At 54.6% G+C, this 26,267-nt stretch overlaps 1 protein-coding gene across 49 annotated transcripts in view; it reads left to right on the forward strand.

Annotated features, from left to right (window-relative positions):
- ARHGEF10L (Rho guanine nucleotide exchange factor 10 like) overlaps positions 1-26,267 on the forward strand; it is a 165,342-nt gene that overhangs the window by 40,468 nt on the left and 98,607 nt on the right. For 28 of the 49 annotated variants that reach the window (XM_084963055.1, XM_084963031.1, XM_084963044.1 and 25 more), the window contains 3 exons: positions 13,151-13,227; positions 20,564-20,749; positions 21,550-21,583. In XM_084963055.1, the coding sequence (XP_084819181.1) occupies positions 13,194-13,227; positions 20,564-20,749; positions 21,550-21,583 (254 nt within the window). In that variant the 5' untranslated portion in view covers positions 13,151-13,193. Of the gene's footprint in view, positions 1-3,325; positions 3,410-3,771; positions 3,878-4,202; positions 4,336-12,426; positions 12,842-13,031; positions 13,068-13,150; positions 13,228-20,563; positions 20,750-21,549; positions 21,584-26,267 lie in introns of those variants that run through there. The other 21 variants (XM_084963022.1, XM_084963033.1, XM_084963046.1 and 18 more) reach the window with 7 other exon arrangements.

Consider the following 26,267-nt stretch of genomic DNA (forward strand, 5'->3'; position numbering starts at 1 on the left):
TACAGTGGAGGGCAGGTCCTCAGGTGACCACGTGGAGCGCAGGGGACCAGCATCCGTCCTTGGAGGGTTGAGTCGGAATGTTTGATCCTCTGCGTGCGTGTCAGTGAAGCCCTGGGATGTCCCCTCACCCTGTGGTGCTTATCCTGGTTTGTAACCGTGCGTGGATCCCGGTGATTGCTTACCATCTGCTCCCTGTGGGACCATGGACTTCAGGAGGGCAGGAGGCAAATCTCCAAAACCTTCCATGGTGCCTGGCATACAGTGGTGCTCCATAAATATCTGTGGAATGCTGAAGAGATATTGTTAGGTGGATCCAGAGAGGTAAAGACTGGCCTTTCTGCCTTCCCCCGAATGCTGCGGGTCCCCAGGATGAGACAGCGGGGCCTGGAGACCTCCTTTCTAACCTTCACGGCACTTCTGCGGAAGACGTGGCCTTTGTCGCTCACTGCCTGGTTTGCATCCTAATGTGAAGGGGAACCGTGTCGCTGTCCTCTGACCGAGACCTTGGCCACAGGCTCTCGGTCAGATCCTTTTGTTCCTTTCTTTTTCTTTTCAGGGCCTCACCTGTGGCCCGTGGAAATTCCTTGGCTAGGGGTTGAATGGGAACTCCAGCTGCTGGCCTATGTCACAGCCACAGCAACGCCAGCTCCAGGCTGCGTCTGACCTACACTGCAGCTCGTGTGACACCAGATCCTTTAACCCACCGAGTGAGGCCAGGGATCGAACCTGCATCCTTGTGCACACTAGTTGGGTTCTTAACTCGCTGAGCCACAACAGCAGATGAACCTGGCAGAGACCCAGCCTTGGGAGGGAATACACAGGTGTCCATGCACGCGTTCACCCCCCCCACCCCCCGCCCCGACCCCCTTCTAGCGTTTCGGAGCGCCTGTTCCGTGTGCTGGCTGTAAGTAGGGAGGAGAGCCCTGGATCCTGCCTTCCCAGGCCTGTCTCTTTCCACAGGTCACTCGAGGATGCTCCTGATGCAGGGTCGGGTCATAGCCATGGGCAGGCTGGGGGTCGCTATCAGGATGCTGCCTGGAGCGGGGTTGCTGTTCCTGAATTTAGCAGAATACATTTGAGTTCAAGCAAGGAAATGGAAGCATCCTGGTATTTGCAACTCTCCCTGGGACTGATTCTCCAGCCAGGACACTTTACATAAGGGGATCGTCCACAGCCAGCTGGAGGCCCCGCCTCTGCTTGACCACACGAATTCAGGCAATTGGAATGCCTTCTTGGCACCGTGCACCGAGCTGTTGTCGTTGCTGAGTTTCACGCCAACTAAGGGAACTCAGTATCGCTGTCTCTTTTTGGGGTCCTCCCCTTTCCTGACTGTGACCTCCTTTCCTGGCATCTTGACTTTAAAAGGGGGCAGGAGGTGGGTGGAGGCTTTGGGGAGATTGCATAGCTGAGTTTCAGCCTCATAGCTATGCCAAGTTCGTGACTGTCCCAGAGCACATCATGGGCACTGCTGGTCCTCAGTGGGGCCACTGCAGGGTCACATGCCACAGGAGGGACTGTTGCCTCCTAAGCTGACTTGCACGGACCCAGAAAGGCTCTGGAGGATGGTGCTTCTGTCCTGTTAGAAGGAGGTGGTCATTCATTCATTCAGTTAACAAACATTTATTGAGCACCTCATGTATTCCAGGCTCTCAGCAAGGCATTTTATGTCAATTATTATCTCATTTCATCCTGGTAACAACCCTACACAGTGGGGATTCTCAGAGTTTTCCTGTGGAGGAGGGGACCAGGGATCAGAACAGTGAAACGTCTTTGTATCAGTAAGTGGAGAGCTGGAACCCAACCAGATTTTTTATTTTTTCTTTTGCCACACCCAAAACAACACACAGAAGTTCCTGGGCCAGGGATCCTGAGCCACAGCAGTGACAACACCAGATCCTTAACCAGATAGGCCACCAGACCCCAGCCAGGTCTGATCCCAGAGCTTACTCCTAAAAACCATACCTGTGGCATCATGGTGGCAAAAGGGCCACCCAAGGAATACCCTGCAGGACCAGAGACTGTGTCAGAATGGGGACACCCTGAGTGCAGTGGGCCCCCCATTTTCCGTGGACAGCAGGACACAGACAGAGTTAGTGCGGTTTCAGTATTAAGGGCAGAGGGACTGCTGGGAATGAACAGAGGAATTCTCTGTAGGACCAGGCTCTGGGTGGCATCTGAGTTACCTGGTCCCTCATGAGTCCAGATATGGGGCTGGAGAGCATTAGTTCAGCGCTTGCCAAAGCTGATAATGAAAGAGGACCCATGTTTGGTGCCCATTCCCTGTGGGGGCCATAGTCCAGGATTTGACTCTACCCAGGACAAATCTATTTCATGGTTGAAACTGCCACTCACCCCCTCTCCCCCCAACACCTCCAGCCCAGCCTCTTCCGCTCCCTTCCCAGAGCCCCAGGCAGCACCTTCTCAGGTGTGAAGTTCCTTGCAAGGGAGTGGGATGGATCCATTGGCCTGTTGAGGGAGAGGCAGCCAGCTACAGGAGGAAGACGTGGACATGCAGTTCCCGTTGTGGCTCAGCAGCAACAAACCTGACCAGTATCTGTGAGGACATGGGTTCGATCCCTGGCCTTGCTCAGTGGGTTAAGGATCTGGCATTGCTTTGAGCTGCAGTGTAGGTCGCAGATGCGGCTCAGATCCCACGTTGCTGTGGCTGTGGTGTAGGCTGGCAGCGGCACCTCCGATTCAACCCCTAGCCTGGGAACTTCCATATGCCTCTGCTGCCGCCCTATAAAAAGCAAAAAAGCAAAAAAAAAAAAAAAAAAAAAAAAAAAAAAATTAATCATGGCTTTGCCTCTGATGAGCTTCTTGACCTTGGGAAAATCTCTCTACCTCTCTGAGCCTCAGTTTCCTCCTCTGTAAAATGGGGCCGATCCCCTCCACGTGTGGATGCCCCCCCCACCTTTGGGGGCTGGTAGGAGGACAGACGGCCACATCTTTCCTGCCAGAGGGCGGCACAGTGGGAAGGGGGTGAATCTTAAATGCTGGTTGAGGCTGAGGCCTCTGGGTACCCTGGGGCCCTTGAGTTTCTGGAGACCTCAGATGCCACCCAGCCAGCTTGCCCTGCCTGGGTTGGGTGGCCTGAGCTATTTTTATTGTTGTTGGGATTTTTTGTTTTGTTTTGTTTTTGTCTTTTTATGGCTGCATCAGTGGCATATGGAGGTTCCCAGGCTAGGGGTCAAATCGGAGCTGTAGCCACTGGCCTATGCCACAGCCACAGCAACGCAGGATCCGAGCCAGGTCTGGGACCTACACCATAGTTCCCCGCAACATTGGATCCTTAACCCACTGATCAAGGCCAGGGATCAAACCTGGTCCTCGTGGATGCTAATCAGATCGTTTCCTCTGAGCCTCGACGGGAACTCCTGAGCTGTTTTTAACACCGACTTTTGCAAAGGTTATTTCTTCCTGTCCAGACAGAGGTCAAGCTTGGGCCAGAGGAGACTGGAGCCAGACTGGATCCTTGTGGCCTTTGACAGGGAGACCTCCTCCCCCATCTGTGGCCTGCCAGCCCGGGGCTCCTGGGACCCTTCCCTGGAAAACCGGGTGTCTGCTAGCGTCCCTCACCTGCCCACTGAGGGTGGCAGCCTCCAGGGCCTCAGGGTCCTGTCCCCAGTCCCAGCCATGTGCTTCTGACTCACCAGAGCAAGAATGTGGTCTTTTGGGGAGTGAGTTTGTAAAAATAGTCCAAGTCCTTCCTCCTACCCTGCCCCACCCCTCTCCTGATCACAGCCTGGCACGGGCCCCGGACCTCTTCCCATACTGGTTTGGGGGGAACCGCCTCTTACCCAGCTCGCCACTCAATCTGTTTGTGAAGCTGTCCTGGGAGGAGCTGTCCTGATGTCCTGGCCGAGACTGATTTCAGGTGGGAGGAGGCATAGCCCCTGGCCCCAGGCCGCCTTCTCGGCTCCTCTGATGGTGGTGGTGGGACCGACCCCAGGGCGGGTATGGGCCAGCATCCTTCATTCATTCAGCAAATATGTGTTGAGCTCTGCTGTGTGCCGGGCACTCTGCCAGGGCTGCGGATGGAGCGGTGAAGGTAAATGATAATGTCCATATTCTGGTAGGAGGAAACAGACATAAACACCTAAAATATATAGATGCCTGGAGATGCTAAATGCTACGAAGAAAGCTACGGGGAGAGCAGGGGCAGGGAAAGAGTGACGGGATGTGTGTGTGTGCTTTTAAAGGCGGCGGTTGGAGCGGGCCTCTCTGACATAGCGACCTCTGCGCAGAGCCCTGAAGGAGGCGAGGGAGACATCCAGGTGTCTGTCTGGGGGAGGAGTGCTCCGGGCAGGAAACAGCAAGTGCAAAGGCCCTGAGGTAGGATGTTGAAGGAATGGCACACGGCGGGCATTGTGACTGGGGTGAGAGGTAGGAGATGAAGGCAGAGAGCTAGTGGGGGGACCTTCATGTAGGCGAAGGTGGGGACCCCAGTTTCCACTTGGAATGAGGTCGGAAGGCATCTGAGGGTTTGAGCTGAGGAGTAGCATGACTGCTGCGTTGAGAACGGAGTGTGCGGGGTCGGGGGTGAAGGAAGTAGCAAGAGACCAGTCAAGGGGCTGTTTTATGGTCCAGGTAAGAGATGATGGTGGTTGGGACCAGGGTGGTAGTGGGTGCAGGGGTGGTGGCAAGAAGTAGTCTGATTCTGGACACATTTGGAAGGTAGAGCCAACGAGGTTTGGTGACATGTAGGTATGAGCCTGAGCACCTGGCAGGTGGAGCTGCCGTCAAGTGGGACAGGACACTTGGGAGGAATTGGATGGCGGTTTTTTTTTTTTTTTTTTTGGGCTGCACCCACAGCATATGGAGGTTCCCAGGCTAGGGGTCACATCGGAGCTACACTTGCCGGCCACAGCCACAGCCATAGCAACTCGAGATCGGAGCCATGTCCGCAACCTACACACAGCTCATGGCAACATCAGCTCCTTAACCCACTGAGCGAGGCTAGGGATCGAACCTGTAGCCTCATGGTTATTAGTCGGATTTGTTTCTGCTGCTCCACATTGGGAACTCCGCGATCCAGAGTTTGGCATGGATGTTAAGTTCAGAATGCCCCGTAGACCCTGGAGCGGAAGTGCTGGGACTTCTGGGCAGGAGTTTGGAGTTCCAGGGAAGGTCAGGCTGGCAGTGTCACCTTAGAGATGGTCTTAAAAACCATGAAATGGGAAGGTCACCTGGGGAGGCGCAGATGGAGGTGAGGTTGGGGTCCTTTGCCTGGGCCATTTCTCAGCCTGGGCCATCCATCCCGTCCCCACATCCCGCTCTATCAGATGCCTGGAGTCAGACCCCCTCCACTCTCTGCCCCCACCTCACGCTGCTGGGGAGACTTTGGGCAAGTCATTTCCCTGTCTTTGAAGAGGAGGGAATGAAGCCTCTTCATTCCAGGGTTTGGTTCCAGCATGAACATGCTCAGCTGCTGCCATGAGTGTTCCAGAGCCGCGATGGCACTGAGTGGCCCAGAGATGGGCTTTGGATGGGGAAGCTGAGGCGCAGAAAGGTGATGGGTGGTGCATGGTCCATGCTGTCCCCTTCAGGCCTCCAGGTGTGCGTGCTGTAGGGCCGAGTCACATGGGCCTCCCAGGATGTGGCCGAAGATGTGGGACCCTCCGATTGGCAATTTTTCACCCAGCCCTTCAGCCTGGGGCCTCCCGCCTGGACTGGATTGCTGGGCACAAAGGGGTTAATGTGCCTGGGGGCTGGGAGGAAGAGGAAGTGGAGGGGGAGAAAAAGGGGGAAAGGCTGGGGCTCTTCTGGCGACAGCCCTCCTCCCTTATAGGGTCCAGCAGCTTCTCTAGGCTGACTCTGGTTTCCCAGCAACAGCCTGCCCCAGGGGGTGGGTCCCTTCTGCCAGGAGTTGGATGGGCTCTTCTGCCCAGAGACCTCCTCTGGGGTAAAGGGGGGGGCGCTCCCCACCTGTCATGCCTGGGGATCATTGACCAAGGGGACATCTAGGAGGTCAGTGGGGGGAGAGGGGTTGCTTACTCCAGGCAGGGACAGAGCCTCCATTGTCTGAGGCTTCAGCCACTGGCCGGCCTCACCCCTGCCCGCAGCAGGAAGCCCATTGAGTGGCCAGGCGCCTAGTGGGCCGGGAGAAGAGCTGGCCTAGTTGTCCCACTGGTGATTGGAGGCTCCTGCCACAGGCAGGGGAGGGCCTGGGAGGATGCTCCCCCATCCCCCCACGCCCTCACCCAGCATTTGTTTACCTGACGCCTGGTGCATGCTGGGACATCGAGAGAACCAGCTTCAGGGTCCACCTTGGCTCCCCCAGCTCACAGCCCCGAGACTGCTCAGCAGTGCGTGGCCTTGGGAACATCCCTCAGTCTCTCAGCCTCGTTTTCCCATCTGTTGTGGGAAGTCATGTAGACACTCTAGAATGTTCAGCATGGGGGCTGGTGCACAGCAGGGCTTGGGAGACGCCAGCCGCTATCTTTTCCAAGACGATGATTTTGTGATCTCAAGAATGGTGAGGGTCATGAAGGTCAGGGCTGGTATTCTGGCGGATGGTCAGCCTGGCCTCAGTTGAGCAATCTTCAGAATGGGGCGACACTGCCCTCCAAGAGTGGCAGGAACTCTGGGAAGGGAACTACCATTTGTTAAGAACCTACCGCATTGTCAGTCATCATTCCATTTGCATCTGCATCTGACAGATGAGGACAGGAAGGACAGAGAGTGGGTCACTTCCTGAGGTCTCGCCACTGGAGAGCAGCAGAGTCAGCATCTGAAGCTGGGCTCCTACCACAGGCTGAGCCCTTTCCACGCATCTCATCTCTCTTTCGGTGGCTCTGAGTCCTGGATGTGTTCTTCTTGCTGTGGCTCCGTCTGTGTTTTCTTGGCTGTCTCTTGAGCCCCTGGAAGGTAGCCCCTCCGCAGTCTGCAGCAGGGCACCATTTGTGCTGAGGGACTCCAGGGCCAAGGTACCATCCTGCATGCTGTGGCCGCGGGTCCCTCTTCCCCACCAGACCCACCATCCACACGGTAGCGCTTCTCTTCCTCCTGGCCCCGGACTTTCTGGGCAGGACAGAGAACACCTGGGGGTTCCCAGTTGGGCTCATGCCCCTCCTTCTGCTAGGTAGGAAGCCCCACACCTGCAGGTGCCCTAGGCCTGGGGACACCCCAGCCTCATGAGTTCCTCAGTGAGTGGATCCTAAGCAGATGCAGGTTCTCAGGCTGTGGTGCTTAGTTCAGTGCAGCTTGGCATCTGTTGTTCAGCGTGTGGGCTGGTACTCCAGACACTGAGATGAAGAGGTCAGTGTAGGGAGACAGTTCCGGTGGGGATTCTAGGTGGCCCAGAATCACTGGTGCTCTTTGAAAATAGACTTTCTCCGGCTGTACCCACGAGCTACTGATTCACAATCGTGGGCCTGGGACACAGGCAGTTTTTACACCGGCTTGGGAACCACTGCATGAGATGGGTTTGGGGAAGCCTCACAGAGGAGAAGGGTCTGGGTTTTAAAAGTTGAGTAGGAGTTAGCTTGTTGGTTCTGAAAGAGAATGTTACCTGGAGGGAACAGACAGCCTGAGCAAAGACTCAGAGATATGGACCAGGTACAGTGATGGACTCAAAGCCCTTCGAGAGGGCTGAAGCAGTCAGGCCCGGAGTGGGAGCTGCCAAGTCCAGAGAGGTTGGTGGGGATCGGGGGTGGGGCTGGGTGGGTGGGCATGGCGAGTCAGTGAGGGCCTTGCTTAGGACCTGGTGTGTGTTGTGGAACAGCCACTGGTGGGTGGGTTGGCCAAGTTCACACCTGGGAAGCGTGGAAAGCAAGAGAGAGCCCTCCGGGAGGGTGGGGCAGCAGGAGAGAGAGCCCTGGTCCCGACTTTCCCCGTGTCCCGCACTTTCCCCCGGCTTCCAGGAGGCAGACGAGGTGCCCCTGAGGCCAGGGTTGCAGATGCGGGCCTGGACCAGAGCCTGTTCCTGATTCCCTCCGTGCGGGACAGGTGGCATCTACCCTTCCTCTTGGGAGGCTGTTGGACTCAGGTGTGCCAGCATGTGCCGCTTCCCGGCCTCCTGGGCCTGCCTGCCTGCCTGGAGCCCTGTCCGCCCTCCCCTCCCTACTTGGATTCTCTCCTCAGAGTCCTGCTATCCTTGTCCTTGAACTCGTGGCCAGACTTGTGCAGCCTCTCCTACTTTCCGAATCCTTTCCGGTGTGTCTCTCTGGGCCTCATTCAGGAGGCATCAATGGGGCCATTCTCTTGAGTGGGAAGTGGGAGGTGGCCCGGGATGGGGCGAGTCTCACGGGCTAGTGAGCAAGGGCAGGTGCGTGCTGGCTGGAGGAGGGTTTCCTGCTGGGCCTCTGGGCTGGATGGACCTTGAACTCTAGAGGAAGGAGGAACTGGTAAAGGGTTGATTACATTAGAGCAGGAAGACACCTGCTGTGGTGAGCTGGGCTGCCGAGGCTGGAGGGAAGTGCTAATTCTGGCTGCTCCTGCGTGGTCCTGGTCACTGAACTTGCCCTGCTAGGGCACACCCAGAGCTGGGGACTCTGTTTTGGCTCCTTTGCGTCTCACCCTGTCTGAATGTGTTTGAAACGCTCGTCCTCCTGCTAAGCCATTCTGTGCAGTGTCTCTGGAAATGAATGGTTTTAGGCAGTCAGTTTTTTAAAGAGGTGACCCCCCCAGAGAAGAAAGTCTCCTGTCATCCTAACCAGCCACGTGGAGTGCTGTGAATATCGCTGTGATAACAGAAGCCACTGGGGCCAAGAGCTTCCTCTGTGGGAAACACCCACAGGCACCACAGTCCCATTTTGTTTCATGAGTGCGGGGACCTCTGCGAGGCGGGCGTGAGGAAGAAGGATGTAAACTGTTAAGAGTGGCAAGTGTTGAGCTGGAATTTGAACTCAGATCTAGCAGCAGATCCCGCCCTTCAGCCACTGCCATCAAGTTTCTTCCCCTCCTTGGGACTCAGTTTCCACATCTGTCCAGTGGGAGCAACACCGTCTTGCAGCTACTGTCTGATCCGACCTGTGATGTTTTGCCTTAGTCTTCTGTTTTAAAAATGAGAGTGCTTGGAGTTCCCGTCGTGGCGCGGGGAAAACGAATCTGACTGGGAACCATGAGGTGGTGGGTTCGATCCCTGGCCTTGCTCAGTGGGTTAAGGATCTGGCTTTGCTGTGGCTGTGGTGTAGGCCAGCGGCTACAGCTCCGATTAGACCCCTAGCCTGGGAACCTCCATATGCTGCGGGTGTGGTCCTAGAAAAGACAAAAAAAAAAAAAAAAAAAAAAAAAAAGAATGCTTATTTTCATCTTCCCTCCTTAGAATACTTATTGTAGAAGATCTGAAAAATTCAGAAAAATGGAAAGAGGGTCAAAAGAAAATCTTCTGGAGCTCTGCCACCTGAAGAAATAGTTCATATACCTTAGTGGGTTTCCTTCTGTCCTTTTCCTCTCTGCACTGCAAAAACACGGTCAGAATCCCTGGTGTGGATGATTCTGTAGATAATTCTGCTGGGCCATGCTTGGCTTTTCAGTTCACCCTCCTTAACCAGCTAGGCTGGAGACGGCTGTGGCAGGAAAGTTCTGGATTGCTTTGCAGAGAGAGAGGCTCGTTTCAGGGGCATCACATGTTTCTTCTGGCTCATAATTCCTCCGACCTTGAAAGTGCCTAGACTTTAAAAGTATATTAAAAAGGGAGTTCCTGTTGTGGCTCAGTGGGTTAGGAACCCGACTAGTATCCATGAGGATGTGGGTTCTATCCCTGGCCTCGCTCAGTAGGTTAAGGATCCGGCATTGCTGTGAGCTATGGTGTAGGTCCCGGATGTGGCTCGGATCTGGTGTTGCTGTGGCTGTGGTGTAGGGCGGCAGGTGCAGCTCCACTTCGACCTCCATATGCTGCAGGTGAGGCCATAAAAAGACAAAAAAAAAAAATTAAAAAGGAAATAGTCGAGCAACCTCACCTCTTAGCATGTTCACATCTACACCCTGGCTCAGCCTATGGTGTCGTCTGGCTGGGTACTTCATGCCCATTTTATAGAGATGTAGCCTGAAGCTCTGAGAGGCCAAGGAGAGGCCTGGAGTCACACAAAGAGGATGAGGTACTGCTCACCCTGCAGGTAGATCCGGCTGCACTCAGATCCCCATGGCTTGAAGCCCCTGGGATACTCCTTTGAGCTTCCTCCAGGGTCTCTTGCACTTCTGGAAGTTCCCAGGCTAGGGGTCGGATCAGAGCTATAGCTGCTGGCCTACACCACAGCCTCAGCAATGCCAGATCCAAGCCCCGTCTTCGACCTACACCACAGCTCATGGCAATGCCAGATCCTTAACCCACTGAGTGAGGCCAGCGATTGAACCTGCGTTCTCATGGATGCTAGTCAAATTCGTTTCTGCTGAGCCACGATGGGAACTATGCCCCTGCTCCTTCTTAAGTGGTTCTGGATGAGCCCACAGGGAGGACAGATGACCTGCAGGAGGATGGCCATTGTTTGATTTTTCAACTTGCAAAGGGTTTTGCGGACATTTTAGCTTGCTTTCCCCATCGCTTTGCTGAGCTTTCAGTGTGGGGCTAAAACGCACACACACTTGGTGGAGAGCAATTTGCATTTAATCAAACTGAATACTGCAGTTCTCTGACCCCGCAGATCCCTGTCTAGGAGTGTGCCCGTGAGGTTCGCGCAAGCATTCGCTCAAGGCCAAGCATAGCAAGGACTGTTTATTACACCAAAGGCTGGAGATGACCTCAGTGTCCATTGATAGGGATTGTGTCAATTACAGTATATACAACCCCCCGCCCCCGCAAATACTATGCAGCCATTAAAAAATGAGACCAGGAGTTCCCGTTGTGGTTTCAGCAGAAACCAATCTGACTAACATCCATGAGGATGCAAGTTTGATCCCTGGCCTCGCTCAGTGGGTTAAGGTTCTGGCGTTGCCATGAGCTGTGGTGTAGGTTGCAGACACGGCTTGGATCTGGCATTGCTGTGGCTATGATTAGGCCAGTGGCTACCGCTCTGATTCAACCCCTAACCTGGGAACCTCCATATGCTATGGGTGTGGCCCTAAAAAGACCAAAAAAAAAAAAAAAAAAAAAAAAAGTGAGACCAATTTCTATGTACTGTTCTGAAATGATCATTGAGATTCTTAAGCAAAGAAAAACAAAAAAGGTTATTAAGTGAAGTCAGACAGAAAAAGACACATCATGTGATACCGCTTATATGTGGAATCTGAAAAAACTGAATCAAATGAACTTATTTATAAAATAGAAATAGAGTCATAGACATAGAAAACAAACCTGTGATTACCAAAGGGGAGACAGAGGGGTGTGGAGATAAATGAGGAGTTTGGAATTAACAGATACAGATAAACAAGGACCTACTGTATAGCACACGGAGCTATAGTCAATATTTTGTAATAACCTATAATGGAAAAGAATCTGAAAAAATATTTAAATGGATGTTTAATTGAATCACTTTGATGTACACTTGAAATGTTGTAAATCAACTTTTTATTTCAAAAAATAAAATAAAAAGTGGCTGTGGCACAGGGCATGCGGTATGCTCGCTCCTGGATAAAACAAGGCACGTGTGTAAGGTATGTAAGCTGGTACGAACTCTGACGTAGAGCTGGAAGGAGAGATAAGAAACCAGTAACATTGGTCTATCCTGGGGGATTTGGAAGACTTACTCTTTGTGGTACCGCCTTTGTCTTTTTTTTTTTTTTTTTTTTTTTCCTGTCTTTTTAGGGCGGAACCTGTGGCATATGGAGGTTCCCAGGCTAGGGGTCTAATCGAAGCTATAGCTGCCGGCCTGCACCACAGCCGCAGCAATGTGGGATCCGAGCCATGTCTGCATCCTACACCACAGCTCACGGCAGTGCTGGATCCTTCACCCATTGAGCGAGGCCAGGGATCGAACTTGTATCCTCATGGATGCTCGTCAGATTCCTTTCCGCTGAGCCACAGTGGGAACTCCGTGCAGCCTTTGTCTGGTATGGGCTTTGAGAGGCAGTGGAGCATGGTGGTTACTTAATGAGCACCTGCTGGGGCCCATGGCATGGGATCACACCCCCGGCTCTGCGGCTTACTAGCTGTGTGATCTTGGGCCACTTCCTGAACCACCCTGGGCCTCATTTGCTCATAATTTGGATTAATAGATGTTAGCATTTATTGTCTAAGATACTATTGTCTGAGATGTTATTATCTAGGCTCTGCATAGATGTGTGCTGTTACTAATTAACTGCCGTTTACGTGCATGCAATTTTATTTAGGAAGCCCGGCTAATAAAAATAAAGCCTTTTAGGACTGGACAGGCTCACAGCCAGATTGTGGCAGGGGCTGATTAGATAGGAAGGCTTGGGGCTGCCCCTCCAGGTCCCTCCCCTCCTCCACGGGGATCTCTAGAAGGACTGCCTCTAGTTTGGAATGGTGGGTGTGGCTAGGGAGGGGGGAGAGCTCTTTATCTCACTGCTCAGCAGGGGACATTTGGCAAGGCTGGCTCCAGGGCCCAGGGAGCCTCCACTGCGAGGCCAGAAGAAGCTGTTCCAGCTCTGACCGTTTGGGATTCTGCCCCTTCTCGAGCCGGCTGCCTCCGTGTAATCCTTTAGTTCACTCACATGCGTAGTCCCGAGGGCCCCTTGCCAGCTGGCCCGTCTTGGGGCAGCACAGCAAGAGACAAAGAGAGAGTGAATGGCCCTCAGTGGGACTACGGGGGTAGGGGCTGGTGAGAGCGGCTGGGCTGGACCCAAGGGTGCCCGTGGTTACCCGGCAGCCAGAAGGAGGAAGTGTCTGGCCACGTATATGACAGTTCAGGTGTGATCCGGCTTCTGGAACTCGGGGTCTGAAGGTGATCCTGGCTTCTGGGGCTGGAGCTTCACCTGTGAGCCCAAGGGGACCCCACCTGTAAGTCTAGCTGGACCCACCAGGCTCCTGAGGGTCCTTGGCATTGGGCAATAGAGGGTGTCTGGTGTCAGGGGCTTTCTGGAAAGATGGGTTTTGGTTCTGCAGCTGCTGGTTTTTCTCCAGGTTAATGATTTATGGTGGTGGGGGCTGGGGCCTTGCCGGAGCTGTCCTGTGCTCCTGAAGCTGCTGGGAAACAGCGTGAGAGCCCGTGGGCTGGAGTGCACAGGTCGCTAGCCGGTGACCCTTCTCTGTTGCTGAAACTTTGGCTTCGAGCGCCATGTAATTGGGTTTCTGGCCTTCTTTTCACAGGCGAGCAGCTGGGACGGTGCCGGTCTGAGCTGCACCTTGTCTGATGGCTTCCTCCCATCCTCCACAGGCTGCCGTAGGTACGGTTCTCTGCTTCCCCACCTCTGAACGGGTCCTTGGGGGCTGGCACAGGTCCACTGGCATTGGAGCAGACCGACCCTGGCTGGGACTCTGGCCCTGCTGGCGGTCAGCTGTGTGCCCTTGGGCAGGGGTCCTTGCTCCTCTGCCTCCTTGCCTCGAACTTGAAAATAATAGTTTCCTTCTCATAGAGCAGGTTCCAGGCAAGGGCTGATGCTTTATGTCTCCCTACGAGCCCCTGGAGAGGTGCGCAGAGCCCCTCTGGGGACTGAGGTGTGCTTGGGGGTAAAGGGTATGAATTGAGAGTCGGGAGCTGGGCCGAGGGGAAGGGACTGGGCCATTCATCTCCATCTGCTAAGGTACTCAGGTCGGGTCGCGCAGCCGTGGTGGGGTGGCCAGAGTTGGCCAAAACAAACAAAAGAAAAAAAAAAAAAAAAGAAGAAAAATACATACTTAAGCTAAGAACTTTTTTTAAATCTGAAATTCAATTTGTTGTCCTGTGTTTTTATCTGGCACCCTGCCAGTGCGGTCTTGGGTGCTGCTGGTTGAATCTAGACCCTGCCTTGGAGGAGCTGGATGTGAGGCCATTAGCTTCCTGCCCTCTTGTTCTTTGGGGGTGGGGAGAGGGTGGCAGATAGCAGAATGGTAATGAGCCAGGGCTTTTTCTCCACCCCAGCTTTGCCACTGCCACTGTGAGCTCAGCTGAGTGACTGGGTGTCTCTCTGGCTTGGTTTCGTCACCCACAAACACGCAGTAATGACACCCTCTCCCGTGTTGTTGCAGGGTGTAAACCCAGGTGGGGCCTGGCGTGTGGGAATCAATCAATGGCTCAGGGCCCGGGAGCTGTTATCAGTGGGGTGTTGGCAGGATGGGCTGCCTGTGCTCTGCTCTGAGCCCCGGGCAGAGCCCAGGGAGGCGTCTCTTCCCCACCCCACCCCCATTCTCCGTGGTCTTCCCCGAAGGCTGGGGGACCAGCATGGTGGGCCCAGCTTCTCCACAGTTGAGGCGGCTTCCTGGGTCCTGGCCTCCTGGGCTCGCTGGGGTCTGGCTGGGGCTGACTCTCCCGGGGATGGGGTGTGTCCAGGAACGCCAAAAGCGTGCGTAGTCACCTCCAGTCATGCCACCTGTGCAGGTGGATGGGAAGGGCTCGCTTCAGCTCTCAGTTATCCAGAGATGGGTCTCCTGATTTCTCATTCCAATGAGGCGCTGTGTCTCATTGCCCGGGATTCAGGATCCTGGGAATAGCCTTGGAGACAAGGGCATTTCCCGATTCTTGGCCATGGCTTTGGGTCCCAGTACGTCATCCCCCCACCCCCCTGCTCCCACTGTCATAGGTATCCTGACCCTTTCTCCTACACACCAAGGGGCCAGGCATACAAACAGAGCAAAATTACTTTATGCTTAAATTGATTCGGTTCCATTCAGCAAATGGGTGACAAACATTTGTTTCAGCTGTATCTGACACTGAGAGCAGGCATCGTCTGGTTGAACCAGGCTCTTTGCCACTTTCTGATTCTTTGAGAGCTTCTCATGCTGTTAACAAATAAGTGCAAATTCCCCCAAACACCTTGCAGCTGCCTTCTCACTCCCTATCATCTTTGCTCACATCTCTGCTTCCACTGGGTCTGTCTGCTGTTTGTTCTCTGCTCCTGCTGTGACCCCAGCCTGAATTACCTCCCCGACCCCAGCCAGTCAGACCATTGCTCACCTTCTAAGGCTCTGTGCTAGGGCAGCCTAGCACCAAAGCTGTGCCCTAGGCCCAGCAAGCATAAGCCCCTTCCTCTCTTTTAACACTGGCCCAGGAGTTCCTGTTGTGGCTCATCAACCCGACTAGTGTCCATGAGGATGTGGGTTCAATCCCTGGCTAAGTAGGTTAAGGATCTGGCGTTGTCATGAGCTGTGGTGTAGGTTACAGATGCAGTTCAGATCCCGCGTTGCTGTGGCTGTGGTATAGGCCGGCAGCTGCCGCTCTGATTTGACTTCTAGCCTGGAAACTTCCACATGCCTCGGGTGCAGCCCTAAAAAGAAAGAAAGAAAGAAACAAAAACACTGGCCCAATCTCTGGGTTTTTGTGTCTTTTTCTTGCTGCATCTGTCTGCCTCACCCTGCAGTGAGCTCCTTGACATTGAGGGGCCATGTCTTACTTCTGCTTGACCCTCCTGGCCCGGAGGCTGCTGGGCTGGGAGTAGTTCCCAGATGTGGGCATGACCCTGTTGCTTGATGGGCTGACAGAAGCTGATTGTATTCTTAAAGGGAGAAGGTGCAGAGGTAGCCGAAGTCTCTGGATGCAGCCTGGGGGCCGGGTTGCCGGGGGCTGGGCCTGGCCTGTGAATGAGGAAGGCCTCTCCATCTCACCCAGGGTCAGGGCCTGGGCTATGACTCAAGGCAGTAATAATAGTGATAATGATAATGATAACGATGATGTGACAACAGTGATAAGAAGAATCATCGTTGTAAGGAGGGCTGACATTTGGAGAACACATGCCTCGCACGGGGTGCTAGATGTGTTAGTCAGTTCATTCCATCCTCCCAATAAGCCTCTGAGGCAGTTACTACCACTGTCCTCATTTTGCAGACCAGGAAACTGCTGCTTGCAGGGGGTTAAAGAACTTGGCGCTCCTACAGCCAGTATATGGAAAACCTAGAGTCTGAATCCAGGCCACCAGTGAAACTGTGGTCACTAAGTGATTCTGGGTATTTGTAGGGGGCCCCCGCCCCCCACTGTCTGCCCATCAGATTCAAGTGGGTGGGACTGTGGGCCCTGAGACCCCCTTGGTCAGGATGGGTCTGTATCAGTAGCCATAGTGGGTGGGGACTTTATGGTCATTTATTCCAGCATTTTTTTTGTCCTTGTCTTTTTAGGACCGCACCTGTGACATATGGAAGTTCCCAGGCTAGGACTCAAATCGGAGCTGAGGCTGCCAGGCTACACCACAGCCACAGCAATGCCAGATCCGAGCTGCATCTGCGACCTACACCGCAGCTCAGGGCATTGCCAGATCCTTAACCTACGGAGTGAGGCCAGGGATTGAACTCGTGTCCTCCTGGATGCTAGTTGAGTTCGTTACTCCTGAGCCACAATGGAAACTCCTATTCCAGTAATTATTTATTTATTTTTTTTGTCTTTTTAGGGTCATACCCGAAGTGCATGGAGGTTCCCAGGCTAGGGGTCTAATCAGGTAGCCACTGGCCTATGTCACGGCTACAGTAACACCAGATCCAAGCCATGTCTGCAACCTACACCACAGCTCGTGGCAATGCTGGATCCTTAACCCACTGAGTGAGGCCAGGGATCGAACCTGCGTCCTTATGGATGCTAGTCCGATTTGTTTCCGCTGAGCCATGATGGGAACTCCTCCAGCATTTTCAAAACAAGGTCACAACTCAATCCATAGACCTGACAACAGGAATGTGTGTGTGTGTGTGTGTGTGTGTGTGTGTGTGTGTGTGTGTATTCAACAAATACTCACATGCCTGCTGTGCCCAGTACCAGATGCTGGGGGTAGGCCAGTGAGTGAAACAGACACACATACTTGCCCTTAGGAAGCTTATGCTCTGGTAGAGGAGACAGACAGTAAAATAAATAGAGCCTACAGTGAGCCACGTGCAATAAGGGCCACAGAGAGAAATAGCACAGGCCAGGCAAAGAAGGAGCCCCGGGGTGTCACTGTGGGTAGTTTTGGCCCTGTTAGCCTCATTGGGAGATGACATATGGTGAGACCCGAAGGAGGTGAGAGCAGGAGAAGACCCTGGAGAAAGAACATTCTGGACTCGAGGACTGAAAGTACGCAGCTCCTGGGGCAGGAACAGAGCTGGCAGGTTCATGGTACAGAGAGGAGACCAGTGTGGCTGGAGTAGGTGCGGGTGGGGCAGGTAGTAGAAGATTCCACACACACATGTTTTCGGTGTGTATGTGTGAATGTGTAAAATACATATGTGGTTTTCTATGTGTACATATATACAGATGTGCAGATATAGCAGACACATGTCCAAAACAGAAGTGTTGAAAACACTAACAAATGTACTACCAAATGTCATTTTATTAATACAAAGAAATCTCGCAAGTAAGCAGGTCCTAAACAACAAAGCAGGTTCCCGCCTGGGCACCCCACTTAATTTTCTGAGCCCCGAGTGGGTTGAGACCTGTGACTTGAAAACTACTAATCCGGCTTTCGACTCAGCCCCTGGGTTTCCTTTGTTAATTCACCTTGAGGCCACGTGTCCAGGAGCTCAGGTGACTTCCAGGAGACCGTCGGGCTTAGCGGATTGTGTAGAATGGGATCTAAGGCAGATCTGGGTTCGAATCTGGCTCTCTACTTATTTGCTGTGCGACTGTGGGTGCATCTGTTTGCCTCTCGAGGTCTCTGCAGCCTCCTAGAACATGGGGGTGGTCGTGAGGCTCAAGCGAGGACCCCCCTGGGGCACACTGCAGGCTTTCAGTGGGTGTCTGTTTCTCCACATCTGGGGAGGGAGCTTTGCCAGAGGCCATATCCCCTCCCAGAGGAGTCCACCATGGGGTCCCCAGAACTCCCAGGAGGAGGGGCTGGGCCCCTACCTCAGTAGCCTCTATCTGGTCATCACCCCCTAGAGGAGACAGGGAGGGAGGTGAGCTCCGTCTGAGCTTCTGCTGCAGTGAAGCAGCCGAGGAAGGGGCTTCTTGCTTTTGATACACTTGCACCTGAAATGTTCTGCTTTGGAAAACCTCCAGGTCGCTGTGGGAGGGGTTGGATTTTTCTGGTCAGAGAGGCTTTCAGAATCAGATATATCCGTCTGTCCATCCAGCTGTCTCTGCTCCATGCACCTCCCCACCCAGTTCCTTATTCATCCAGCTATGGACACGTGCTGGGGCTGGGCCCACAGTCATGGCCTAGACAGTCCTGTCCTCAAGGATCTTGGGCGGGGAGGGGACAGTCATTACAACCATAGGTGTCATTGTGTAAACTCGCATCTACCAGGCACTATGCCAAGTGCGACATCTACTCCAGCAGTTCTGGGGGGGGGGTTGTCCCCCAGGGGATACTTGGCCGTGTCTGCAGACATCTTTGGTTGTCACAGCTGGAGGGCACATAGCAGGTAGAGGCCAGGAGTGCGGCTGCCCTTCCTGCAGTTCCTCCCACCCCAGGGACAGTACAGCCCCCAAATGAGGCTCAGAAACCCTGAGCTACATCTCAGGTCAAGTTCCTATCAGCGTTATGATGCAGGGGCTGTTTTATTCTCCCATTTACGGGGAGACTGGGAAGCCAAGACTCAGAGAGGTGAAGGGGGGCCAGACTGGACCACTTGGGGCCAACGCTTCTGCTCTGAATAGTGGGATGTGAGCTGAGACAGTCCTCCTGGGGGTAGGTCAGGGAGGGGCGGTCAGCTTTGCAGCCTTTAGACCAGTCCCACTGTCTGGCCTTTGGTTTTGGGGTGGGTTTGCGTGAAGTGGGGAGATGGGCTAAGGGAATGCCTGGGGCTCTGTTTAGGCTCAGATTCTAGGAAAGAAGTCTTCTGGGGATGAAGACTGGGGGACCTCGCTGGATGAAATGGGTGGGAAGGCAAGGGCTAGTTGTATGCCTTAGGATAGAGAATCCATGTCTCACTTGTTAATGGAAAAAAATTTCTTTAAGGGCTACACCCAAGGCATATGGAAGTTCCCAGGCTAGGGGTTGAATCAGAACTGCAGCTGCCGGCCTCTGCCAGAGCCACAGCAACTTAGGATCTGAGCTGTGTCTGTGACCTACACCACAGCTCAGGGCAACGCTGGATTCTTAACCCACCGAGTGGGGCCAAGGATTGAACCCACGTCTTCATGGATGCTAGTCGGGTTTGTTACTGTTGAGCCACAGGGGAACTCTAATGAAAGTTTCTGAGTTCTGCCTGTTGACTGTGTACAACCCGAAGGTTGAGAATTATGTTTTATTTGGCGGACTTACTGAGGGCTTAAGCCTGAGAGGGGGCCTCTCACATCCCTCGGAGGGACAGCTCTGAAGAGGTAAGGGAGGGGGCAGGATGTGTGGGAGGCTTTGTAACAAAACCAGGTAGTCAGAACACTGAAAGATGACTTCTTTTTTGGTTGTTGTTGTTTTTTTTTTTTTCCCTTTTCTCTTTTTAGGGCTGCCCCTGGGGCATATGGAAATTCCCAGGCTAGGGGTCGAATCAGAGCTTCATCTGCTGGCCTACACCACAGGGGCAGCAATGCCAGAAACGAGCCAAGTCTGCAACCTACACCACAGCTCACAGCAACACCGGATCATTAACCCACTGAGCGAGGCCAGAGATGGAACCTGTGTCCTCATGGATCCTAGTTGGGTCTGTTTCCACTGCGCCACAACAGGAACTCACGAAAGATTACTGTTAATGAAAGAAAACCAAATATCTCAGGTTAAGGAATTTAGGGCTCTTCTGTGGACGGGAAGATGCAAAGAGTCTGGGCTCATTGAAATCGTTGTGTTGACCTGCACCTTAACTCTCTAGGGCCAATATCCTGTTCTTTCCTGTCCTGAATCCCTTCGGGGTGCACCCTTGGGCTCGGCACAGTGGCTGATGCCTTGAAGGCTGGAACTTCCTTTGTTTGCTGATATGGCATCTTCATCCCCACATCCCGGGCCAGGACCTGTCTCCTTAAAGGAGACAAATAAATCACTGCACATTATATGGGGACAGATGAAGAAAACAAGAGGCTAAGACAGAGAAGGGATGCGGGCAGGGGGCCTCTCTGCTCAAGTCAGGCTTTGAGAGATGACGAGGCAGACCTTGCCATGAAGGGGCTCCCCAGGAGGGAGAAGTGGGCTGGGAGGCCAGGCAGAGCTCCAGGCCCGGAGCATAGGTCCCCAGCCCTGCCCCAGGCAACCTCTGCCCTGGGACCTGAAAGCTGGCTTCCTTCAGGCCCCAAACGATTCCAGGCAGCTGTGTTTCCTGCCCCAGCGCACACCAAAAAAAGTGCAGCATGCAGACCAAGCCTGAAGGTGCTCAGTGCACAAATGCAAAACGTACAGACATAAACACACCTGTGGAAATACATGCAAAGATGTGTGCCCACATGCACAAGGGTGGGTGCATTTATACAACCCTAGGAAAATAGACAACAAGGAAATGAAGGACTGACTTTCAAGTCCAGGTGCACACACGCTCACTGTGGAAGACTGCTCTCTGCCCTCCGTCTACTGCCCATCTGCTTAGAGCCCAAATGTCACCTGAGAGGCACAGGAGAGCCACTTGGCCTGGGCATGGGTTTAATCGAGTCTCTGGGACCTGTCCTCATGCTGTCATTCAGACCCCAGCGGCTTCCCACTTGCAGTCATCTCTCTAGGGACCAGACCCTGAGACCCTGCGGGCTAACTCCACCCCCCTCCCCAGGAGACCGACTGCTTCCTGGAGGCCCAGGCCCCTCCCCCCAGGCGGAGGACGACCCTGGTGAGGCCTTTGAGTTTGACGACAGTGACGATGACGAGGACACCAGTGCTGGCCTGGGTGTCCCAGGCGCTGCTCCAGAGAAGGAGGCAGATGCCCCACTGATCCACTTGGACTCTGCCCCCACCACGGGTAAGGCGTCTGGGGGCCCGGGGTCTTCACTTTCCGGGCCTCCCTCGGGGCTCAGAGGGCTCAGGGCTGCGCAGAAGCTCTGGGCTCCCCGTGATGCCTCGTGGCTCCTCCGCTGTCACCAGAAAGCCGGAAGGAAGAAAGACGGTTGGGGAGATGCTGCATTCCGTGGCTCCCCTTGGGAAATGGACATTCCTGGCATTCCTGCAGCATCTGGGCGCTTTGGCACATCGTAAATGGAAGTGGTTGGCCCTCCATTGTGCTTCGGCGACAGACCCTGCCCTGGGCTTGTGTCTCTGAAGCTCCCCTCTCCCTGCCGCTTCTCCCAGGGAATCACAGCAGCCGGAACAGGAGTCTCCGGGTCTCTCCGCCCGTGTCAGCTCTGCTGCGGGAGCTGGTGGCCCTGGGGGCGGGAAGGCTGTGATAAGACCAGTGTTAAATGGCAGCTTCTGGGCTCTTTGATTCTGTTGTCGTCGTCGGGAGGGACCGGGGACTGGACGAACAGGCTTGGGGACAAGGGGTTCCTTGAGGAGCTGTGGGTGGGGGCAGGCCCGGAGCAGGCAGGGCCGCTGGAGCTGGGATGTGGGCCGTGGGGGTGGGGGGCAGGCAGGTGGACAGGTAGGGAGTGTAATGATAGTGCACTGGCTGGGGGAGGGAGACAGGGACGCAGCAGGCACCCAGGCTGGCCGGCCGCGTCTCCGGTGCGCCCCCCCCCACGCCAGAGGCTGGGAAAGGGGCGGGGATGTGCGGAGTCCTGGCCAGCGGCCGGCCTGACAGACTCTCTCTCTGCTCCTCTCCTGCAGACCCAGATCCAGCGGCCGCGCCGCCCCAGACACAGTAAGTGAGCCTCGTTCCTTTGCTTTGGCGGCTGGAAAAAGAGGAGGGACTGGGCAGGGGATGTGGGAAGGGCTGGAGCTGCTGCCACGAGGGCTCAGCACAGGTCTTGGCTAGGGAGGAACGCGTTTCAACATCCCTGGGCCCCAGGGAAGAGGTCAGTCCCTGAACCGTGTGGCTTTTTCCTTCATTTTTCCCCACAAGCCTGTGAAACAGAAAGCAGGCCTGGTTCCACAGCCTGGCTCTGTTCCTTGCCAGCTGTGTGACTTGAAGGGGTCACGTTAAACTCTTCCGAAGTCGGTCTGTTCACATGCAAGATGGAAACAAGAAAGTACCCCCTCCACTGGGCTGGGGCTGGGAGTTAGGCAGCCGTCTGGTGTGCCTGGCCGCAGTGTCACCTGCCGTGATTGTCCCTGCCATCGCCATTCCCGCTGCCTTTCCCGTGACCCTTGTTGGGGACTTTGCCCTTCTCCTGGGAGCCTGTCTGAGGCAGGGCAGCCTAAAGGCTAAAAGTCTGGGCCTTGGGGTGACTGCCTGCATCATGCTCCAGGCCCAGGACTGGCCGTGGGTCTTCGTGTAGTTATCAGTCCTCCAGGCCTTGGTTTTCTCATCTGTAAAATGGGCCATGGCTTCTTCCCTAGAAGAATGAAGAACTGTTGGGTAAGACACCTAGCAGTCACTGCAGGTACCTAATCAAGGCTGCTGTTCCTCTGGTCTTTGGAAAATTGGCCTGTGCATTTGGGGGTTGGGGGCCATGAAATCTGAGGCTTCTCAGAGCTCTGCTCACTGCCTGGCTTTGGGGACCCGGGTGTTTAGAAAGTCCTCTTCTTCTTTTTTAAGGCCTCACCTGCGGCATGTGAAAGTTCCCAGGCCATGGGCCTAATCGGAGCTACAGCTGCTGGCCTACGCCAGAGCCACAGCAATATTGGATCCGAGCCGGGTTTGCGACCTACACCACAGCTCCTGGCAACGCCAGGTCCTTAACCCACTGAGTGAGGCCAGGGATTGAACCCACATCCTCATGCATACTAGTTGGGTTTGTTACTTCTTCTAAAGGAAGAGTTGGTGGTGGATCTAGGCCCTGAGTTACAGCTGGGGTGCCTGGGGCCCTGCTTTCAATCCTCCCCTGGGTGTCTGAGCTTCCCTTCATTTTCCTGGAGCTGCTGAATCAGGTGTCGCCCCTCTGGAGGTCTCAGAGATGCAGATTGTGGCCTGGGCCCCTGGAGCCTAGGCAGGTCTGGAGTGGGTGGACCCTGGGAGGGTTTCTCTCAGCCGCTGCTGTGCAATTAAGGCCAGAAGTGGGGGCCGCGCTTGGGCCGCTGCTGTGCAATTAAGGCCAGAAGTGGGGGCTGCTCTCTCCTGGATGAGGGGCCTGAAATAAAGCAGCGATTCTGCACCTGAGTTGGGTAGTCTTGAGATGGTTCTGATCTCTGAGGGATTACAGCCCTTCAGGGTGTGCCAGGAATGAAGCCACCCGGAAACTCCGTCTGGAGGAGGATGCCGACAGCCCAAGTGGGGCAGAGGAGAGTGCCCGGGGAAGGGGGATGCTGACTCGAGGGAGCGCTGGGGTGTTCTTGGCTGAGCAAGTGGGTGTAGATTCACCGAGGGAGAGGGGAGGGGCCACCCAAGGAAGCCACAGAGCAGGGTGGAGGGGGGAATGGTGTGGGCGGCGAGCAGAGCGCATGCACCCCTGCCCAGGATGTGGCTCTTGATTCTCTCAGGGTCTTGATCCCTGACCTCAGGCTTAGGAGCATGGCAGTCTGGCCCGTTCTTCTCTGTGTGTGTCCTGGAGGCCTAGTGACTACAGCCAGATTGTGTTTCTGGGGCAGGTGCCACACCCAAGTCCCCAGAGCTGTGCTGTACTGTGTCAGGATCACTCAGCGTGGGCCAGGGGTTTTTGGGAGGGGGCCCTGCCTCTGCCTTTAACCCACCGCCAGCCACTCCCAGGCATCCCCCACCTGTCCTACAACTGGTCCTGGAGTTAGCCCAGCCTCCGTGCACACCCACAATCTCCTGGAGGTTCAAATTCCCACTCAACCCCCACTAGCTGGGTGGCTTTGAAGCTCTGAGCCTCAGTTTCCGCATCTGTACGATGGAAATATCTGCCTCTAGGCATCATGAGGAATAACGAGGCTGGTGGCGGAAAGCACTGAATAGCCACATCGTGGTTCCTCCTGCTCCCCCCTCCTGTCCAGTTTGGATGTTTCCAGGGCAGGGGGGCTGACGGGGCAGAGACTGTGTCCCCACTGCCTCTGGCCCCTGGGCGGGGCCTGGATTGCCACCAGGTGGGAGTAAGCATCACTTCTGAGATGGGGCAAAGATTTCTGGGCCATGGGCCCCCCTGCAGAATATTAGTTGCAGCAGGAGTCCTGAGAAATGCATTCCAGCCCTGTAATTGTACAGATTAAGAGAGATTAAATTTAAGATACAGATAAGGAGAGATTGAGGGTGGGACTTGCCCACAGTCACCCAGTGAGTTGCTGGCAGCCTCCTGGCTTCTTGTCCTGTGCTCTCTACGCTGCTCCCAGCCTTGTCCCTCCCTTACTAGTCTCTCTTTATTTATGTTCTAGCTCCTTCCTGGATGGTGAATTTCCACTCGGGAGTCCTCTGGTGGAAGAATCAAACCAAATCACTTTCCTTCTCCTTGTTGTCCAAGAGAAAGGAAAAAAAAAAATCTTGATTTTCTTTCTTTTCTTTTTTAAAAATATTTCCCCAAAGGTGGTTCCTAAGCAAACAAACAGTGCCTTGAAAAAACCAGTCTTCAAGCGGAGGACATTTCACCTCCTCTCGCTGCCTTTCCTCTCTGGTTGCTGCCTGTAGGCTTGGAAATGGCCTTGGCTTTGCCTGGCTGCCTACCCGGCCTCCAGAGAAGCAGGGGCTGCCTGACTTGAAGCTCTTGATAGCAGAGTTAGAATCATTGCCCAGGAGTTCCTGTCATGGCTCAGCAGTAACAAACCCCACCAGGATCCATGAGGACTTGGGTTTGATCCCTGGCCCCGCTCAGTGGGTTAAAGGGTCTGGCGTTGCAGTAGGCTGCTGTAGGTCGAAGACGGGGCTCAAATCCCGCTTGCTATGGCTGTGGTGTAGGCTGGCAACTGCAGCTCTGATTTGACCCTGAGCCTGGGAACTTCCATATGCCATGGGTTCGGCCCCAAAAAGCAAAAAAAAAGGAACCTGACATAGTCTCTGTGAGGGTGCCAGTTCGATCTCTGGCCCCACTCAGTGGTCTGAGGGTCTGGCATTGCCGCAAGCTGTGGCAGAGCTTGCAGATGTGGCTTGGATCTTGCGTTGCTGTGGCTGTGGTGTTAGGCCGACAGCTCCAGCTCCGATTTGACCCCTAGCCTGGGAACTTCCATCGGCCGCAGGTGTGGCCACAGAAAGAGAAAGAAAGAAAAAAAAAAAGAAAAAGAATCATGCCCGGATCTCAGAGGGACCTCAACCCTACAGGGCTGGTCCACAGCTGGGAGTGGGTGGGGAGGCAGGGCCAGCCCTAATGCCCCCCTCCCAGTTGGTACTCGGCCCAGGCAGGAGTGTTGTGGGTTAAGGGAGGCCTGGCGTCCTAGGAGCTTGGGCTCTGAGCCACACAGAGCGGGCTTCAAGTCTGGCCTAGTAGTTTGGCCTACTAACGAACTGTGTGTCACTGGGCAAGTTGCTTCCTGTCCTGAGCCTCTCTTTCTTAATCAGTGAAATGGGAATAAGAAATCTCCTTTCTCGCTGGGCCCTGTGACGTGTCCGTAGGTTAACAATTACCTGGCTCCGCGTCTGGCGGGCCTGCGCTGTCTGCCCCCAGTGTATTTGCTGTTGTTTTTTTCTGGATCCTGGTTTAGATGCGGTGCAAGAGGGGCTGGTTGGGCTCTGTATCCTGGGACTCACACAGACCAGGCTTTGATCCAGCTCCTCCACCTCTCCGTGTCCGCACAGAGAAGATGATCACGGCCGGCCAGGCCGGTGGTTCTGGGGACAGCTGAGGCTGATGGGAGGTCCAGGTGACCTTGGCTGGCACCTTGGGTCCATCTCCGGCTTTGAGACCTGTGGCCTCCCTGGTACGTTCCCCTGCTGGGTGGGGTTGCTCAGAGGAGCCAGCCAGGCTGCTCTGTGGTAAGCCGAGTTGCTGGTATTGCTGGGTTCTTGTGGTGCCAGGGCCTGTGGGATGATTTTAGGGTCGGGCCTCCCCTCTCAGCAATCCCAAGGAGAGAGGATGGCCGGGCTCTCGTTCGTCCTGCTGTTGCTGGTTTGCAAAGGAAGCATCAGAATGCTGGCCAGCGGCTGCTGCTTTCTCCTTCCTCAGTGGGACATCTTATCAGATGACAACAACAATAATGATAGCGAATAATAATGTGAAAACGATGATTGTGTTTACTGTGTGCTGGTCCCATTTGCGACTCCCATCTCTAGGAAGTGGACGCTGTCGTTGCCATGTTACAGGTGGGGACACTGAGGCTTGGGGAAGGCAGGCGGCCAGGGTTGTGTATAGATGGTACCTCTTCATTCACCAGAGACTAGAACCAGAGCTTCCTCGCCCAGAGGCCCGGTGTTCCACCCTTAGGCCACCCTCCAGGGATGTGCTGGGGACTCCGGGGCCAAGCTCAGGGCCCCAGACTTTGCTTCACGTTGCGGGTGTGGCCGGTTCTATATGAATGATCTCCTTCTGTGTGTGTTTATTAGGATAGAAGCTTAGCCTGCTTGA

The sequence above is a fragment of the Sus scrofa genome, chromosome 6 (genome assembly GCF_054392235.1).
Source record: "Sus scrofa isolate SSC_HxYL_T2T_F1_AM1 chromosome 6, Sscrofa_HxYL_maternal_Yorkshire_Landrace_v2.0, whole genome shotgun sequence".
Lineage (NCBI taxonomy): Eukaryota > Metazoa > Chordata > Mammalia > Artiodactyla > Suidae > Sus > Sus scrofa.